Source organism: Phodopus roborovskii, unplaced genomic scaffold (genome assembly GCF_943737965.1).
Source record: "Phodopus roborovskii unplaced genomic scaffold, PHOROB, whole genome shotgun sequence".
In the NCBI taxonomy this organism is placed as follows: domain Eukaryota; kingdom Metazoa; phylum Chordata; class Mammalia; order Rodentia; family Cricetidae; genus Phodopus; species Phodopus roborovskii.
In genome coordinates, this window is record NW_026125993.1 from 421,202 (window position 1) to 441,250 (window position 20,049).

The window sequence follows — 20,049 nt, forward strand, 5'->3', positions numbered from 1 at the left end:
TGTTTTCTTGACCTATGAGATTAGTTAGACATAGATGCTTAATCTTCAATCACTTCATAGACCTGCAGAACATGGCATTTAAATGTTTTAATATTAGTACTCCATTGACATGAGACATTGTTGCTCCTGACAGCACCGTGCATTTTCTTAAAAATATGCTGGATACTGTTGTTGCTTTTGCTGGAGTCCATTCTCACCTCGGCTAATGGCCTCTTGGGCAAAGAACTGCCCCCCACCTTGACCACTGATTTGGACATGCAGTCCTATGTGCTTACAAGAGACAAATATAGAAGACTGCTGAAACTTGCCTTTCTACCTCTGTGCTGTTGTTCTGGTCTGTCAAGAACTCTTGGCCTTAGCCAAAACTGGGTGTACCAACGTTGTAGTGAGACCTTGGGTGACTCTCCAGGTAGCTTGCTGTTTGTTTCCTCACTGCCTCTTTTGGAAGTTGCCCATCTGTACTTCCTGTCTACCCTAGTATCGTTATTTCCCTTCTCAGGTCTTGATGAGGTTGAAGATTAAACTAGCACAACTATTATTCTCTATTCCTAGTTAGATATATTAGGTACCAGACTTAAGTTTTCCATCTTAAGACAATTCTTTTGTAAATTCTGTTATGCCTTCACCCTAGGACTAGATAAGTAGGTAGTTTTGTTCTCGATTTTCCTATTCTCAGAGCACATTTGTTATCCACTGTTTTGTATATAGTTGTGTATCAAGCCTAAATCTTTTCTATAGACTAAAAGGGGAATTTTAGTGGGATATTCACTTTGTCTCCTTCTGTGGCACTGACCACGCCCATTGTGGGGTGGAGCCAGGGACAGAAGTGACCTGTGGAAGGAAGCCTGAGAAGAAGATGAGGAACACTCTCTTGCTGGTGGGACACGGAGAAGAAAGCATCCGGTGGAACTTGCTTGTGTTCATCTGTCTAGGATGTAAGTTATGTCTCCCTGAATAAACATCTATTCAGCCTATTTGTTTATTTTGGTCTTTATTTAACAGCAATTCAGGGAACTCCTACAGCTCATAAATACCTTCAGAAAATAGACAGGATACAAGATTAACTCAAAACAGTCAGTAGTCCTATTATATGTAGATGAAAAAATGGGATGAGTAGGAAATCAGAGAAACATCACCCTTTACAATAGCCACAAACAAGAGATAATGTCTTGGGTAACCCTAACCAAACAGGTGAAAGATCTGTATAACTAGAACTTTGATTCATTAAAGAATGAAATTAAAGAAGATACCAGAAAATGGAAAGATCTCCCATGCTCTTGAATAGGTAGGATCAACACAGTAAAATGGCAATCTTGCCTAAAGCAATTTACAGTTTCAATACAATCCCCATCAAAATTGCAGCACAATTTTTCACAGTCCTTGAATGAATAATGCTCAACTTTATATGGGAAAACAAAAAACCCAGGACAGTCACAACAATCCTGTACAACAAATAAACTTCTAGAGGCATCACCATCCCTGACTTCAAGCTCTATTATAGAACTATGGTCCTGAAAACAGCTTGGTATTGGCACAAAAATACAGAGGTAGACCAATGGAATCAAACTGAAAATCCTGATATTAACCCACACACCTATGAATAACTGAATTTTGACAAAGAAGCCAAAATAATACAATGGATAAAAGAAAGCATCTTTAACAAATGTTGCTGGCATAAGTGTATACTGGTGTGTAGAAGACTGCAGTTAGAGCGGGATCTATTACCATGCACAAAACATAAGTCCAAATGGATCAAAGAAATCAACATAAATCCAGCCATACTGAACCTCTTAGTAAAGAAAGTTGGAGGTATCCTAGAACAAATTGGCTCAGGAGACCTCTTCCAGTACATAGCACTAACACTGTAATAGAAATTAATAAAACTAAATAAAATTTAAAAAAGACTGAATAATGGAAAAAAATAAATGGGGCCTCTTGAAACTGAGAAAATTCTGTAGGACAACAGACACAGTTAAGACAAAACAGCAACCCACAAACTGGGGAAAGATTTTCACCAACCCCATACCTGGCAAAGAGCTGATTTCCAAAATATACAAAGACCTCAAAAAGCTACTCACCAAAAACACAAATACACCCATTGAAATGTGTATTTCCCTCCAGAGAAGGGAAAATGGACAAGATCTCCTGAGCAAATGATGACCATGGCGAGAGGGGAGAGGGAATTATGAGAAAGAGAAGAGGAGAATAGTGGGGGGGGGGAAGACGACATAAGGAAGCAGGAAGATTAGGTCAGTAGAATAATAGAGGAGAACAAGAAAAGAGGTACCTTAATAGAGGGAGCCATTATAGGTTTAAAGAAAAATCTGGCACTAGGGAATTATCCAGAGATCTACAAGGATGACCCCAACTAACAATATAAGCAATAGTGGAGAGGCTTCCTTAAATGCCCTTCCCTGATAATGAGATTAATTACTACCTTATATGCCATCTTAGAGCCTTTATCCTGTAGCTGATGGAAGCACAAGCAGATGCCCACAGCTAAACATTTTGCATTACTCCTGGAATCCAGTTGTAGAGAGGGAAGAGTGATGAGCAAAGTAGTCAAGACCATGCTGAGAAACCCATAGAAGCAGTTGACCTGAAAAAGAAGGAGCTCATGGACCCCAGACTGTTGTCTGGGAAACTAGTACAGGACCGAACCAGGCACCCCGAAGGTGGGTGTCAATTGGGAAGTCTGGGTAGTCTATGGGGCTTCTGGTAGTAGATCAGCATTTATCCCTAGTATATGAAAGGATTTGGAAGCCCATCCCACGTAGAGGAATACTCTCTTAGCCTTAGCCTAGACACATGGGGGAGTGCCTACACCCTGCTCCAAATTATGTGATAGTCTTTGATGATCCAGCTAAGGTCTCTAGGGAGCAGAAAAGGATGTGATGGGGGATGGTGGGGGGCATTGGAGAGTTGGAATGAGAGGGAACTGGGATTGATGTGTAAAATAAGATTGTTTCTAATTTAAAAAAAAAAACGAAAAAATAAAGGAAAAGCTTGGCTTACCTGAATTTTTCGAAGTTTACTCATATGTTCCTCTAGTTTTTGGCAATTGTCCATCAGCTGGGTAGAGAGCTTCTTCCAGCGCCCTTCAATCTCTTTAAATTCTAACTGATATTTGTGAGTTATTTCTGCAGGTGCTTTCTTGGACATCTCTTTTACAGTGGTGCTCAGATAGTTGAAGCCAGTTTCTTGTTCTTTCAAAGAACTTTGCAAAGCCTCAAAATTAGAAGCAAAGTATATTTAAACTAAATGATGCATAATAGACTTTCTCTCACATAAAGAAGAAAGTTAATGAAAACTTATATTTCAAAGATCTAAACAAACTAGAAGTTTTGATAAAACCATCTGCATGTATTCTTATAAATAATGACCAATAAGTTCCTACGCATATTTTACATAGCCAGACATTTGGTATACTTAATTTTACTGAAAGTCTGTACATTAATAATTATGTGAATTATATTAGTCTTGCATTTTTTTTTACCTGTAGTGAAATCTCAGTAAGCCAATATTCAACCTTCTTGATTAAAATTATTTCTAAATTATATTTATATGTATAGTAAATTGAATGTGGTATTAAGATAGCTGAGTACTAACATAAATTGACTAAAGATTTATGCTTAATTACTAAATTTCTTTTATGAATTTTGTTTTTAATCATCTACATGTACCATTGAATGTATTCTAATATTTGCATAAATATGTAGTATTTTAATAAGTTATGTTCATATACATAGTTGAAAGAAAAATTTATGTATTGATGTAAAATACTGATGGGATTTCTTCAAAAATTTAAATTCTTATTATTACTTGAGTTTACTTCTGACTTATACTTAATTTGTACTAGGAAAGATGTATTTCACCTTTTAGAATTCCATTTGTAATTTGTCATAGGATTATTCAAATTTATTATCTCTTGTTGACTTTGTTTTGAAGACAATTCCTTGTTATTAGAAAAAAATATGTGTCATTTTTCTTTGGTGATTTTGGATTGGCTGTTCTTGAATCTTAATGAAATGAATGACTGTCTACTAGACATTTTTACATATTTCACCATTATATTTTGTTAATACTCCATTGTGATTTGTAAATTTGATATTCTCTTATGATACAAAGTTTTTACATTTCAATGGTACATATGACTGCTCATCTAGAACATGGTTTTCTGTTTTAATATCAGTTTCCAATCATTCATCCAATGTTTGTTTGGTACTTTCTTTACTCAGTAATTGTTTTACTTTTATAGGATCATTTTTTCTGAAGTTTATTAGTTTTTGGGTGACAAATATCTAGTGAATATCAGAATTACTGCACCAAATATCCAGAAAGAGGTACCCTGCTGATATTTTCTATATTATAATAGAGAAAACATCTTACAATGTGTGATATATATAAGAAAATACTTAAATAATATTGCTTTAAAATTAACTTTTATAAATAATGAATACACAGTCATATAAAAGAACTAGAAATATCAAAAATATAATATTATTTTTATTAACTTAATTCTAAAGAGTAATTATCATACCTTAATGTCTAACTTAATAAATATATATTATAAATAAGAATGAGTACACAACATGGCACTTTTAAAATCAACAAATTATTAGTCCTCACATGTTCTTATATTACATTAATTTCTCATATTAGCATTTAAACTTTCTTGACTTATGCTATCCAAATTGCTACTCAGTATCAAATAGTCATCATAATTTACAAAAGAGTCTAATTAAATAAATCTATTTCTTTTACTTATGCTTAAATATGTCAGGATTTTAAAATTTGTAATCATGAAAAAATAATTTTAATGTTAATACTCATATTTGGTATCTTAAAAACAGACTAAAAATGGAAGTTACAGTTTTATTTCACAATTATTTTAAACATATTACTTTTATTGAAAATGTAAATATCCACACATATGTGTTTATTTATGAAACAGTGTCTATATAGAAATAAGAAAAAGTCCTGTTATATTTTCAAATTCTCCTGTCCAATTTTCAATTTTGATTGAAAAAAATTGATTTCTATCCTATGATTCCTGCAATTATTATCATTATTTATATTTAGAGCAACAACAATGCAAGCTTTTGATGAATAAGACATGTTATTTGTTGCTTATGATATTCAAATATCCACAGACCTGTAATTTCCCGAGTCTTTGCTCCATTATTTCATATTCAGTAACACTAAGATGAGGTATAGTGAGTTTGTTTTCTGACTGTTGGATCCACGTAAGTATTGTATTTATTGTCTCCTGATAGTGCATTGGTGGTAAAGTGTCAAAAACTACATCAAAGGGAACAAAGAAAGAGCATAATATTTAAATCAATTTAAACTCTGGAAAAAAGTATACTAATTAAATACGTTTAATCTCTGTCATATTTTCCTTATTTTTCAGTAGATCCAAACATATTAAGTATCAATCAATTTCTGTACCTGAAATGTAATAAAATTTTGTTATAATAAAGCGAAATTCTTACCTAATAAATGTCTGTTATGTTAAGATTATTTTATGAGATATCTTGAATTTTATAATTCAACATTTTACTTTCAAATTTTCAACATCAAATTTTCAAAAGTTTAAATTTTAAAATGGACCCCCAACCAAACACTTAGTTAATTTATCCATTTGTAAGGTTTAGAAATATAGACAGAATCTGAGAATTTTTACCAATATCATTCAGAAACCATTTTGGTAAAGTTTATAAAAAATTAAAATCAACCTATCTTTTGTGATGGTTTGTCTTGTAAAGAAAAATAATATTATATAAAATCATTAATATTAAAAATATCATCACTGATTATACAAAGATAAATTAATTTGTACATGATTAATATGTGTCAGGAACTCTAATAATAAAGCAGTTATTTACATGTTATTAAAGGCATTTATAATTAATGGAATTCAGACTGTGAAAGATAGCCAGGTAATTATTTACTAAGTATCAAGTCCAGTATTTTAAACAAAACCACCTATTTTCCCAATCCAAACCACTACTGAAAGGCGTTTATTTTTTTTTTACCATGTCTCTCTCTTTATATACATCTATTGGAAAGCATATGTATGTATGTATGTATGTATGTATGTATGTATGTATATATATATATATATATCCCTATACTTATCTTGAATGTTTATTGAGAAATTATCTAAGAATTAGAAACCACAAAATAACACACTAAATCAGGCATGAAGACATATGCCTGTAATAGTGACAATTAGGAAGAGGAGGCAAGAGGATCAAGAGTATTAGGCTAGTTTCATCTATATCACAAAGTTAAAGGAAGCCTAGGCTACATGCGATACTTTTTGAAAATGTAATGATGTAATGTATTTTAGGGATAATAGAAAGAATTTAAAGCAGAATAAAATACAATACTTTGAACAAATTAAGTGAATAGATTTCATAGCAAAATATATGGAACAATAAAAGTAAAATGTAGTGATAGTTCAGAGTTAAATAGAATGAAATACGAGAAAAGAAAAGAATGAACAGTAGAATAATCTAATATAAATGTTTCCCCAAAATATAACAGAATTAGTATTTCAAATCACAAGGTCTGTTTTCATTATACACAAAAATCATGAAACTGAGGTGGAAAGATGGTTCAATGTCTTAAGTGTGGAGACTAAGATTGTAATCCCTAGAACACATGTAAATTCTGGGTAGATGTGATAATGGTCATGTAATTACCAGCCTGGGAAGGCCAAAAACGATCCCTGGGAGAACTCAGGATGAGGTGGTAGCCATATTTGTAAGCTTTACATGTGAAGGGATGAGACCCTCACCCAGCCCCTTGCTTTAGGAGCCACGACAGGTTGCAGATCAACATGTACTTGCCTGATCTTGCCCTTCCTCCCAGTCACTATGAGGTCAGATACCCTTTACATGGCAAGGAACCAGTCAGAAGTTATAGCACTTCATGATTTATGGCACTTTAAGGCAAAAGTGGGCATAACAGTTACAGTGACTTGCAGAGCACAGCAACTACCCTGGGATGGCCTATAGGGCTTAACAACCAGTTGACCAATCAAAACAGGAAGGGTTGTCTAAGCCCGAAAGTGTACCAGTCCTAACTGTTGCGTACTCCTAGAAAATACCCTTGCTCTTCCCAAAAAAACTTCCTGTCTCAAGGCCCCTTGGGGTCCTTCTCAAGTAAGCTGCATGTTGGATGGATGAAGGGCCCTGGATAATAGAGTTAACTTGTTAATTAACAAAAGACTCATTGCTTTAGCATATGAATGTGGCTCTTGGTGTTTTGGGGGTTCAGAATTTGTGCACAGCATATATACTAGACCAAGGAAGTTAGACTTTAAGTCCCACCTTTACATTAGGAACTATTGGCAATTTTTAGATACTAGAAGAGTCTATCCCCTGGCAAATCAACAAAATTATATGGTTAGGACAATTGGACTTAATGGGATTGAGAGAGAGAGAGAGAGAGAGAGAGAGAGAGAGAGAGAGAGAGAGAGAGAGACAGAGAGAGACAGAGAGAGAGAGAAAGAGAGAAAGAGAGAGGAGAATATAAGTTTAAATGAGTTGGGAAGGCAGAGTGGATCAGGGAGGACTTAGCAAAGAATATAAATTTGGTCAAAACACATATTACTGAATTCTCAATGAACTAATAAAATCATTTTTAAAGCATCCAATAATTGGGTCACCCCTCAGGAGTTAAATTCACAGAGTAATTCCCTGCTGGGAGGCTGAGCCCCCAAATAGAGTAATTCTATATGTTACACAATTGAAGGAGTTATCATATCCTCTGACTAAAGACACATTGGTATATAGAGAATAGCTGAAATACCCTAATACCTCCTTTTATCCTCAATGTCCTCTGAGGTCCTCTCTCTGCCTGACTAAAAAATACAGTTAATTGGAAAAGGAATGTGGAGAAAATGTCATTTTAATGGAAAGAGCAGGGAATGTTGCAGGGTGTCATGGTGTGACAAAGGGAGAGACAAATGATCCCAAGAGTATAATGATTGAGGAAAAACCTGGGTTTTATGAAAAGGAAAGACTAGACATGAATGAATTAATTCTGAAATATTTTTTATGTTTTATACAGTTTTGTACCTCATTAATAAGAATTTATTTTTTACTCTCCATGACAGAATAATATGTAGTGTATAGATGCAGTTTAAATAGTATGTCAATTGAACAGATAGCAATCAAGAGGCGTCCCTGTAAACAATGATTTGAATAGAATAAAATTTGTTGAAAAAGTATTGAGCCATATATATTAACAGAATCCTTTCATTCTACAAGTAATATAATAAATGTAATAATCCAAAGAGATGGCTTTGTCTTGTAGAATAAGTAAATATTAGTTGGTACACATTTACAAATAAATACACAGAAATATAGATGCATATATACCTACACATAAAGAAAAGAAAATGTGCAAGCCTATTTAGCCTTTCTAATATAGAAAGTGCATTTCAAGGTTCATTTATACCTCATTCTACAATATAATCATAATATAAAATGTAATAAGTAGAAACATAGGAAGAGGTAACAAATTAGATGAAATTATTTTATGTTTATGAGTGCATTTTAACAACACTGAGGATCAGATAACTCTTCTCAGTTGTAACTTATTATATATATATATGTATATATATATATATATATATATTAAATAAAATAGTTGAGGTAAAATAGACTGCATTATGTAGAACTATCATAAAAATATTGGTAAAATATTTATGGTATGTGCGGTGCTTTAAGCTCATAGGAGTGGCAATATAAGGTGGTGTGGCCTTGTTGGAGGAAGTGGATCACTGTGAAGTCAGAGTTTGAGGTCTCATGCATGGTCAAGTCACACCCAATATCTCAGTTCACTTCTTGCTGCCTCAAGGATCAAGATGTAGCTCCTTCTCTACTTTCAGCTCTTTCTCCATCACTAAGTCTGTCTGCATGCCACCATGTGCTGCTACTTCCCACCATGAAAAAAAATGGATAAAACCACTGAAACTCTAAGCCACCCAATTAAATGTTTTCTTTTAGAAGAGTTGCTGTGGCCATGGTATTTCTTTGTACCTATAGAAACCCTAAATAACAAAGAAGTTGGTAATAAGGAATGGGGAATTGTGATAGTCCTGACCATGCTTCTATTTGAAGGAATAGGGACCTTGGGACTATGGATTATAAAAGCAGTTGAACACTTTCCATGCTGCCTAATGGGTCATGCAAGTATGAACATAAAAGACAGTGGTACTGAGTGTGATTTGAACTGTGGGCACTTGAATCAAGAGGTTTCAGAGGAGAAGAATGTTAGTATGTGGCCTTGAAACTGGTCTTGTGATATTGTGGCAAAGATGGAGCTGTTTTTGGCCCAGCTGGTATTGCTTTGCTCCAGTATTTTTTAAATAAAAATTGTATATTTTCTTTTACAGTATATTTCACGTTTGATTCTATCTCCATATTTTGGCTCACACCTCTGTTGGAAACATCTACCACATCAGAAGCAAGGCCAGTTCCCCAAAGCATGTAAGCCACCACCACACTCCCCAAGCCCTTCCAGTACCAGCCAAACATAACCCCAACTGTCCCTTGCCACCTCTCACAGAAACCTCTTACTTCATCAAAGACAGGCAAACATTTTGAACTCCATGTAAGACCACCTTACTTCCTGCCTATTCCTGCCCAAAGTAACCCAATTGTCCCTTTTTTCCTTGTGACCTTATACTGACCCACAACTCTGGCAGAAGTCTCCTAATCCACCAGCATCCTGAACCCCAAATAAAATTGTCATCATTCCACCACATTAGCCCTGCATAACTCCAGCTTCTCCTCCCCTTCCAATTACCATATACATGCCCACACCTCAAGAAGAAGCCTCCTACTCCATCAGAGGCCAGGCCAGGAACTTCAATTATAAAACCCATATTAGTATTATTAGACACAAAGACTAGACCAACTTTCTGTAAACCAGACAGTAGCCTTATACCCCACCAGAAGACAGAACAGGACCCTAAACCCTAGAAGACCCCCAGCCAGATCAGAGGCCACACATATAACTGGAAATCTAGCCACAAACTTGAGCAGCAAACACTCTATCCAGGCAGAGGACCTTTACTAAGCCACAGGCATGTCAGGGCAACCAGACGACCTGAGAGGAAAGAGAGACCAAAGAAGAAGATACCCATCCAACAAAGACAAACCCAGGAATCAATACCTTGAACTATAATCACCCCAAATCCAGAAACCTAAACTTCAGTGTAAGAAACAAACAACAGTCGGTGCAATATGTCACCACCAGTGCCCAGCCATCCAACTATAGCAAGCCTATATAGTCCAATGTTATGTAAAGGAAATTATCTGAAATCCAACTTTATTATGATGATAAAAGTCATTAAAAAGGAAATGAACAAATCCCTTAACGAAAATCAGGAAAAATGGAGGAAATAAACAAAGCTCTCAAAGAAAAACCAAAACCAAAGCCCCCACAATAAAAAAAAATTCTGAGAGAAATGAATAAAATTATTCAAGAACTAAAAATGGAAAATCCAGGGAAGTGAAATCCAGGGAAGTAGAAATGGAATATCCAGGGAAGTGAAAATGAATTACAAACACAAGCAACTGAATATAGGAGATGTATGACATAATCTCAGCAGAGACACTAATAGTCATAAGGGCATGGATAGGTTGCTGCAGAATATAAGTGACCACAGATGCCAGCCCAGAGTACTATCCCTAGCATAACTTCAATCACCAAAGATGGAGAAAACAAGATATTCCACAAAACAGTCAAATTTAATATTATCTATCCACCATTCTAGCCCCTACAAAAGGTACTAGAAGGAAAACTCTATCAACACCCATAAAACACTGGAAATGAAAAAAATCTCATTTCAATGAAACTGAACAAAGGCAAACACATGAACACACACACACACACACACACACACACACACACACACACAAACTACCGACATTTACAAGGACATAACAGGAATGAACAGCAATTGGTTATTGTTATATCTTAGCATCAATGGAGTCAATACCTCAATAAAAAGAATAACAGAATGGATGAGACAACAAAATCCATACATATTCCACATAATAAACATACCTTAACATCAAAGATAGACATTACATATTTCCCAAACAAATGATCAAAAGAAGCAAGCTTGTGTAGTTATTCTAATACCTAACAAAGTAGACATCAAACCATATTTAATGAAAAGAAATCCGGAAGGACACTTCATACTCATCAAAGGAAAAAATCCAAGAGGACATCTCAATTCTCAGCATCTGTGGCTCAAACAAAAGGCCATCTATGTTTGCAAAGAACACATTATGACAACTAAAATTACAAGTTGACAATCACACATTTATAGTGGAAGACTTTAATTCCCCACTCTCATCAATGGGCAAATCATCCAGACAAAATCTAGACAGAGAAATGCTCAAACACACAGATATTATGACTCAAATGGAGCTAACAGATATCTACAGAACATTTCACACAAACACAAAAGTGTAAACTTTCTTCTCAACACCTCATGGAACATTCTCCAAAATAGTCCACATTTGGTCAATAACTCTCAACAGATAAAAGAAGATTGAAATTACTCCCTGCATATCATTACAGCATCATGGATGAAAGCTGGATTTCAACAAGAGAAATTATACAAACTCATGGAATCTGGAGAACTCTCTACTGAATGGTGACTGTGTCAAGGAAGAAAAAAAGAAATTAATGACTTCTTAGAATTAAATGAAAAACGAATGTTCAACATACCCACACATGTGGGATACAATGAAAGCAATGCTAAGTGGACATTTCATAGCACTAAATGTCTTTAAAGAGTATTAGGAGAGATCTTATAGTAGTGACTTTATAGCACACCTGAAAGCTCTAGATCAAAAAAAAAGCAGTAAATTGTAGGAAATAATTAAACTCTGGGCTGAATTAAATAAAATGGAAACAATGTGAACAATACAAATACACAAATAATCATGAATCAAAAAATCAGTTCTCTAAGGAAGTTAAATTCATCCAATTTAACACATTAGAAACAAAAATGAAGATACTAATTACAACAGAAACGGAGAGAATCTTTAACATGTACTTCAAAAAACAGTACTCTATAAAATTGGAAATCTGAAAGAAATGGGAAAATTTCTTGATTTTATATATATATATATGTGTGTGTGTGTGTGTGTGTGAGTGTATGTGTGTGTGTGTGTGTGTGTGAGAGAGAGAGAGAGAGAGTATGTATGTATGTATATATGTATGTATATCACTTACAAAAGTTAAATCAAGATCGGGTACAAGATCGGGTAAATTATTTAAACAAATCTATACCCTCCAAGATAATAGAAGCTATCATTAAGACTCTCCCCTCTTCTCCCAAAAAAAGAACAAAGCAAGGACCAAACATTCATAAAACAGAATTCTACCAGATATTCAAAGAAGAAATAATACCAATACTCTTTCAATTATTCCACAAAATTGCAAAATTCATTATATGAAGCCAATATCACCTTGATTCAAAAGTGTTGAGCAATCCAAGTTTTCTGAAATAGTAGGCAAAAAATATCGAAAATACTCTTATAAAAATAGTAGGATGGTAAATATGCTTTGCCCCATTAGCCTTTTGTTCTAGTCCATGTTCATTTAGTTTTATACCTGTTTACCCACTCTTTATCATGGACCCCTACATGGCCACATTATTTTGGAACTCAGGTGTGGAAAGGAAAGTTGGGGAAATTTCATAAATAATGTTCATGTGTTCACACATAATTATATGTATATGTTGATAAGTAGGTAAATAGAATGAATATTAAATATTTATATTGTAGTAACATAGGAAACTATCAATATGGCTATTCCAGTCTCCTTCAAACTGAAGAATGAACTTAATATGCCTACAAGAATAAAAAGAACATTCCAGTGAAGAAGTTCAGATATAGAGTATCATTAAAATTATTTTACTTTAAATAAAGTTCATTGATTTCATCACAAAATAAATTATCAGGAAGCTAACTTTAATATCTTATCAGCAGGAAGTATACTGCAATCCACTAGAGGGAGCAGTCACCATTTTAAACTTTACTGACTGATTGCCTAACAGAAAAATAAACCTCAAAGCAAAAACTATTTTAAAAAGCAGAAAGAAGTAAATGCGCATTGTAAAATAAATTTTACATAATAAAATGTATCTAGCAAAGCTTTGGTCATATCCAAATAATCTAGAAATATTTAAAATGCTATTTTTAAAATTTACAAAGACATGCCATAAGACATTTTTTTTTTCTTAAAGTGAATGAACAGATATTTCAAGGAAATCCTATGAACTAACTTCATCCAAAAATAATTTGCAAAGAGACAGCTTGAAAAATTGTTATCCACATGATACAAATTTGCATATTTGTTCTAGTTTTATCTCCTATTATGTCAACTAGTCCCAAAAGTAAAATATAGACCAAGGAACAATTTATTTTTCCTGGAGATGCAGTTCCCCAAAGTATATCATTTTCACATGATCTGACAGAACATCAGAAAACGCCTGCGCAAATATTTCCTTCTACACAATAAGAAATCTTGTGAAAGTCCACTGAAATGCTTATTTATTTTCAAAAGTGTACAATAACTCCTAATTCTGGAAATTGTAACCCTCCATGGAGAAGTTATAGCTGTACAAAGCATTATTTATTTGTTCTTAGTCAAAGGCATTGGAATATGATAGAAAGTAAAAAAACATTTTCTTGTTGTCCAACATTAGTATTTTATCATTTATTAACAGAAGAAGGGGTGTTCCACCGATAGTGTTTATTCTTGTTTTTGTTTGATTCTTTTCAGTATCTAATATTTTACCCATGAATAAGCAACTTCAAAGATCTCAAGTTAGTTCTTAAAATTATTTTTACTTACTTGTCTGTAGCTCTTTCTCCCTGGCCTGCACACCAGCAAAGATGTGGTTAAAATGATTTGTAAAGGCCACAAAGTCTGCATCCAGGAACATTGGCCCATGACCCTTTTCTTTAAAGGATATGCTCTGTATTTTTAATTGCTCAATTTGGGGCTGAAGAGCTGAAAGCCTGTTGACTTCATCCTGAATTGTAATTGAGAGTATTACAAATATGTAAGCTTGCATACATTATATTGTCACAAAGAAAGCTGTTTACAGATAGATATGAGATCAAGTTAATATCAATGACAAATATTTTTTAAGAAATATCCATATTCTATTACAAGTCATCACTTTAAGAATACACAACTCATTGCTCATTTTGACTCATGATATACGAATTGCCTAAATTTCAGATAATTATCATTTGGAACATTAAAGCACAAATGTGTATATTTGCATTGTATTATAACTGAACACATTAAAATTTTACCAAATTAAATCAAATGATATTTATTTTTAATGATATTTTATCTCAAAAATGTTTTGTTTTAAATTCTAATGCCATTCAGTAAATATTATTTCATTCAATTACAGTTTCAAAATTTATTGTATGTATAAAATAAACCATATGAATTTATAAATCTCTGTACAAGGTAATTTATATGTAACTATACAACATTTTCTTTATATTTGTACAAATACATATGGTTACATCTGTAATTTTCTACATTTTTCTGGCCTCATTTCATTTTATGGATACTCAGCTGCTACTCTTTATTTAGGGAAAGTGAACACGTTTTCCATCTCTTGTCGTACACATTCTTAGAATAATACCTACTTTCAATCTCAATTGTAGTGTATACTCAATTGTACTCTGATAAAAATCAAATGTACAGTATTTTGAAGTCCAATATAATACTCTCAAGCTGTATTTAATACTGAGAATCTAAGAAACTGACATGTTGGTAGGAAAAGGTATGTTAATATCATAAAAATGAATGCTAAATTTTGAAAACAGAATATGATATATATATGATATATATATGTATATACATTTACATTTAAAAATATTGGGTAAACCTTGCAATAATAGTTTTGACTAATATGTATAAATAAAAAACACTAATGAGTCTAATAAAATTACAATGTATCAGTTTCTTTTATTATTTTGTATTGTTTTATAATCAGCAGTTTGACCCATTGTTTTCATTCCTTCATGAAATGTTGTGAGACTGCTAGAACTCTTTAACAAATCCCACTCCTAGTTCATATATTACTTTTGCATATGATGAAATTAGCTTATTTTGAATATTCTACCAATGTGGGGATGGAAAATTATTTACATGACCAAGTAAATTATCAGTGGCTCTTTCCCTGTATAAAATGACAACCCATTACAGAACAAATGTTAACTATTAATAGCCTCTTGGGATTGGGCCACATTGACCCAATCTTTTTCAAAAACTAAATATTTAAAATTATATAACACTTGGATTTAGAATTTATATTGTATTTTTTCAGGCATATTGTTCTTAATATAAATAGTTTAGTCTCATTTAAAGTGGAGTTGCAAGTAGGTTAGGTTTCATATATACATTACTTGTACCATAACAAATAATTTTAAATTCTCTTTTTCAGTTCATTTTTCCCATGGTTGCTTACTTATCTATGCTACCTTTCAAAAAGTATTTTGGTTTCTTTAGTACTTAATATGCAAAAAGCATGATAATTAAAATTAAAAATGAGATCACTAGCCAATTAGATGGAGAGGAAATTTTTAAAATTATAGCAATTAGGAACTAAATTTAAATCTGAGCTTACTGGAAATCATACTAAAATGGCAAAGTAAATTGTTGATTTAGGATGCATGTATGCTTTAGAGAGTATTTAGAGAGTATTATGAGCATTGATTGAGATAATCTCTCATAAGGGCAATAATATAAATGGGCAAAGCTATTTTCTTTTATCTCAAAATATATAAACACAAGTTTAACAAGAATGTGGCTATGTGTTTCTCACAGTAGGACTGATTGCTACTGACAAGTGAATTGCTTAAAAATTGAAGACTGAAGATGTAAAATTCATTTTGCAATGAACTATTCAACTTCAAAACTTGTTAAAAATTAATCATTATTTGCAAAGAGAAACTTGTTGTTCTTGGTCTGCCAGAATAAGACATCTTCCCTGAATGTGTTTTCCCTTTAAAATTATGTACATTTACTGGGTGGAACAGAAGGATGGGAAGCTGTGTTTGGGGTGTAATATATGAAGAATAAAAATTATCTATGTTTAAATAATGTATCATCAAGTAGGAGTTTCTCCCATCTCAGGAAATATAAGCATATTTCTTACATATCTGAAAATGCTTTCTCACCTCTAACATATTTGAGCATGAGCGAAATTTGTATTCTAATATTTAAAATTCCCCAAAGGATGTAAAGAAATAAATTGGATTAAAACAATCAATTACCAATCACCAATACCAGGCTACTAATATAATCTTAGCCCTACAGTGAATGACATTATCCTTATACCACTAAATATTTCATAAACCCATTAATAAAATCATTAAGAACCAAAAGGCTAGGAAGAAAGACTTTTGAGAGAATGAGATGAGTTATTACCAAAGAGACTGGGATATTTTTTAGTGAGTATAGTACAGTGATATTTTCACTTTCAATAATTACATAGTAATAGAATATTACATACATTTGTATGTGATTACTATTTGTTACTGAGATTAAGACAAAGATTGTGGTATGACTCTCAGGTGACTGTTCTTCTGTCCAATATGTCTTTCTTTCAACATCTGACTCATATCCCACCCATACATGGCACTATGTTTAGTACTCATATCATATTCCTTCTTTTACATATGTGGTCTTATTTAATCCATGTTTCTCAGTGTAATAATATCCCTTTATTTAACATCAAGTCACTCAAATACCCACTGAAAATTTCTTCTCTTAAAGAAGCTGCCTTTAGGATTATGACTATGTCATGTTTTAATTTTAGATGTTTTCTAACTTTGAAAAAACCATTTATTCCCATGTTAGTTTTACCCTATTTTTAATCATTTGGCTAGCATCTATCTCCTCTTGCTTGGATAAATATGTTGAAACCATGGTCAAAAAATATTCCACTCTTTTCCTAGAACTTAGTGTTTTGAACTTAATTGTGGTCCCTCAGAATATACATGCTAAAGCCTCAACACTCAATGCAAAGTATATTTGGAAAAGGTGATTTGGGAGGCACTAAAGGTTACAGGTAATTAAGTAATCAAGATGGAATCCTAATCTCATAGTGCTAGTTGATTTAAAAAATGAATGAAATATTTCTCTCCCTCGTCCATTCCTCCAATGAACAGGAAATGGGAAAAGTCATAGGCATCCCAAGAGTGAGTAGGTAGCCACTTGCAAAGCATAAATAGATTGGTTATCAGGGATGAATCTTGAAAGTTGTTAATTTCAATTTCCATCCTCTAAAAGAGTGAGACATATTCATACTGATGAAATAACCCAATCTGTGCTACACTTCTGTCAGCAAACTAGCTAATATACATACTATTATTCTTGGTCACCTTATAGATAACTAAAATATAACTTTATATGTAAGTATATTTCTTATTTGTCTGTTTCTATGTCTGAATTTCAAGAATAAAGTTAAGGTTTCATTATCAATCTATATTGGTTGCTTAAATCAGGACCTTACTATGTTTTCCATGCTTCCTTTGAATAAAAAAAAAATCTAGACTTTACCATTTCTAGTGATTGTATGACCATGCCTGTCTTCACCATAGTTTTGTTCCAACAACTATCACATGTGAACAATTCTTCAGAGAAATGAAAAACAGGCCGTGGGCTCTCGTATCTAATTACCTCTAAACAGAAATTCTATAGTTTGTATTCTGCCCATTTATGCAAAGGCCTTTCTTTTTTAAATTTATCACATATAACTATATTTTTGTGTTTGTTTACTTTCTAGTATATTTACAGAAACTAAAGAAGAAAATATCAAATCACCCCCTTTTTTTGTTTCAGAACAACATTATATTTCCCAGTATCATTTGAGTTCATTTTTATTGTCAGACCAAGACTGTCAGTTGTCCATATCCATTCAGCCTTGATTTAAACCACTCTTTTTAAAAGTATGCAAATTAATCTTTCTTCATACTAAATATACACATCTCAATCTATCAGTAAAGGCTTGTCTATAATGCTGTTTAACCTAGCCTCTAATCAAGTTCTTGTTTTCCAGGAACAGTGTGACACTTATAGTAAGGGTTGGAAAAGGTCAAGTATTTTCATGATAAACTTTTAATTTTCAACACTCGAAGACGAGCTCTTTTAATTTCTTACTTGGACCCTTGTTGGCAGTTCCACCTGGTTTGTTCATTCTCTTCTCATGAGCTAGGAGAATTTACAGATCACACCTCCGTATTCTTTGCCTCCTAATTAAGTCAAGTCAGTGGGGAGCCCTGTCCAGACTCTTTAGGCAGAGAGGATGATAAAATTGCTTGTTTATTTTTCTTGCTCTATTTCCATGCAGTTGCCTTGGGCTCACTCTTAAGGCTGCCTTTATTGTAAGGTTCTGACTCTCTCCTGTGTATTCACAATTTCTACACTGATTCTGTCTTAAGAGGAAATAGCTTGGCTTGACATGGCCTTTCTTTGAGTATTACCTATATAGAAAGGATATTAGAAAAACATGTATTTATGAAAAAATACCACTCAAAATGTCCAGTCTTATATGTCATTGATTTTATAGATTTATTAATTTATCTCATTTTTCAGCATAAGACTTTAGTGTTGAGTTCTTTCTAGCTATGTGTATTGCTTAGTTTAACATCTGAAAAGAGTAACAGTGTACTGGCCATTCATTATAGGAAATGTGTTTTCTATACTTACTGTCTCAAACCACTGCAAACTGACAAAATCAATTAGGCATGTATAAATTATATGCATCAATGCCAGAATTATAATGTCAATACAGTACTTATTTAAAGGTATTTTCTTTGTTTATATTTTGATTTTTGCTGTGCTCACTAAATCCTTGGGAGTTTAAAAATCTCATTATTAAACAGTTTGTTATGGTCCTCCTACAATTTCCCAAGAGATGACTATTTATCATGTTACAAATGTAAAGAGGAAAATCTTACCTTACAAATTTTCAACTGGCTTTTAATTGCTATTGGCTCTGATGGGGTGGTGGGTTGGGTTTTCAACCAGTTTTCAGCAGTAGTTGCCATCTGCTCCAAATGCTGTAGCTTATTATAAAAAGTAATGATGTTGTTTTGATACTCTAGCCAGTTAACTTTCTCACTCAGCAACTGGCAGAATTCTGTCCAGCGGCTATTCAGTTGTTCTGAGGCTTGTATGATGCGTTCAGCATTAACACCCTCTAGAAAATTATCAAAACAAAATATATGTCCCATGAAGCTACAGTCTAAAAGAGGTAATCTGTAAACCAACATGTTTCTATTATAGAAATGTTCAGCATATAATAATTTAAACAAATTCATTGAATTGCTGATAAAGATGCAAAGGGAATATCTAATTAGAAATGAGAAATTTTTACAGTAGAAACTCATAAATGAACACTACCATTCTAAAATACCAAGTCAAGGTGTTTAAAATACAGAATAGTAGAAAAGATTCAGGAAAGGAAAACTGACCAAAGTTTTGATGTGGATTAATGATGAATAAATTATTCCATAAATGTTTGTAAAGAAATATTAATACAATTAATATTTAACTGAAGAATAAATAATATCACTATTTCTAAAAATAAACATTATGAAATCAGATTACAATACAAAATACAGGTTTGGGAATTAATTAGAGTACAGTTTCTATGCTTTTTTGGAAAGAAAATACATCTAAAATCATTCATTCCTTTTTTGAGGTATAATTATCCCTCCAAATAATCAGACTATCCACTGATTCATGAGGTAAAGCAAGCATGTGGAAAAACACATTTTGTGAAAAGATTTCAATTTACAAATGCTGAAGTTTATCTACAGTTATCAAATGAAAATATAAGGACACATTTACTCCTCTGTAATAATCACTATATATTTGAGAATAAGTTTGTCTTTTTAGGTTGTATCTTAATTATCTGACAATATAACATATGACTAAGCTAATTCCAGTGTGTGCTACCCTAGAGAA

The 20,049-nt window shown here is 32.9% G+C and overlaps 1 protein-coding gene across 1 annotated transcript in view; it reads right to left on the reverse strand.

Moving 5' to 3' along the window:
- The window catches only part of LOC127218243 (dystrophin), a gene marked incomplete at both ends in the record, with an annotated part of 283,679 nt that overhangs the window by 220,330 nt on the left and 43,300 nt on the right, over positions 1–20,049 (reverse strand). The window contains 4 exons of the mRNA XM_051179265.1: positions 3,016–3,228; positions 5,156–5,301; positions 13,900–14,080; positions 19,038–19,279. Coding sequence (XP_051035222.1) covers positions 3,016–3,228; positions 5,156–5,301; positions 13,900–14,080; positions 19,038–19,279 — 782 coding nt within the window. The remainder of the gene's footprint in view (positions 1–3,015; positions 3,229–5,155; positions 5,302–13,899; positions 14,081–19,037; positions 19,280–20,049) is intronic.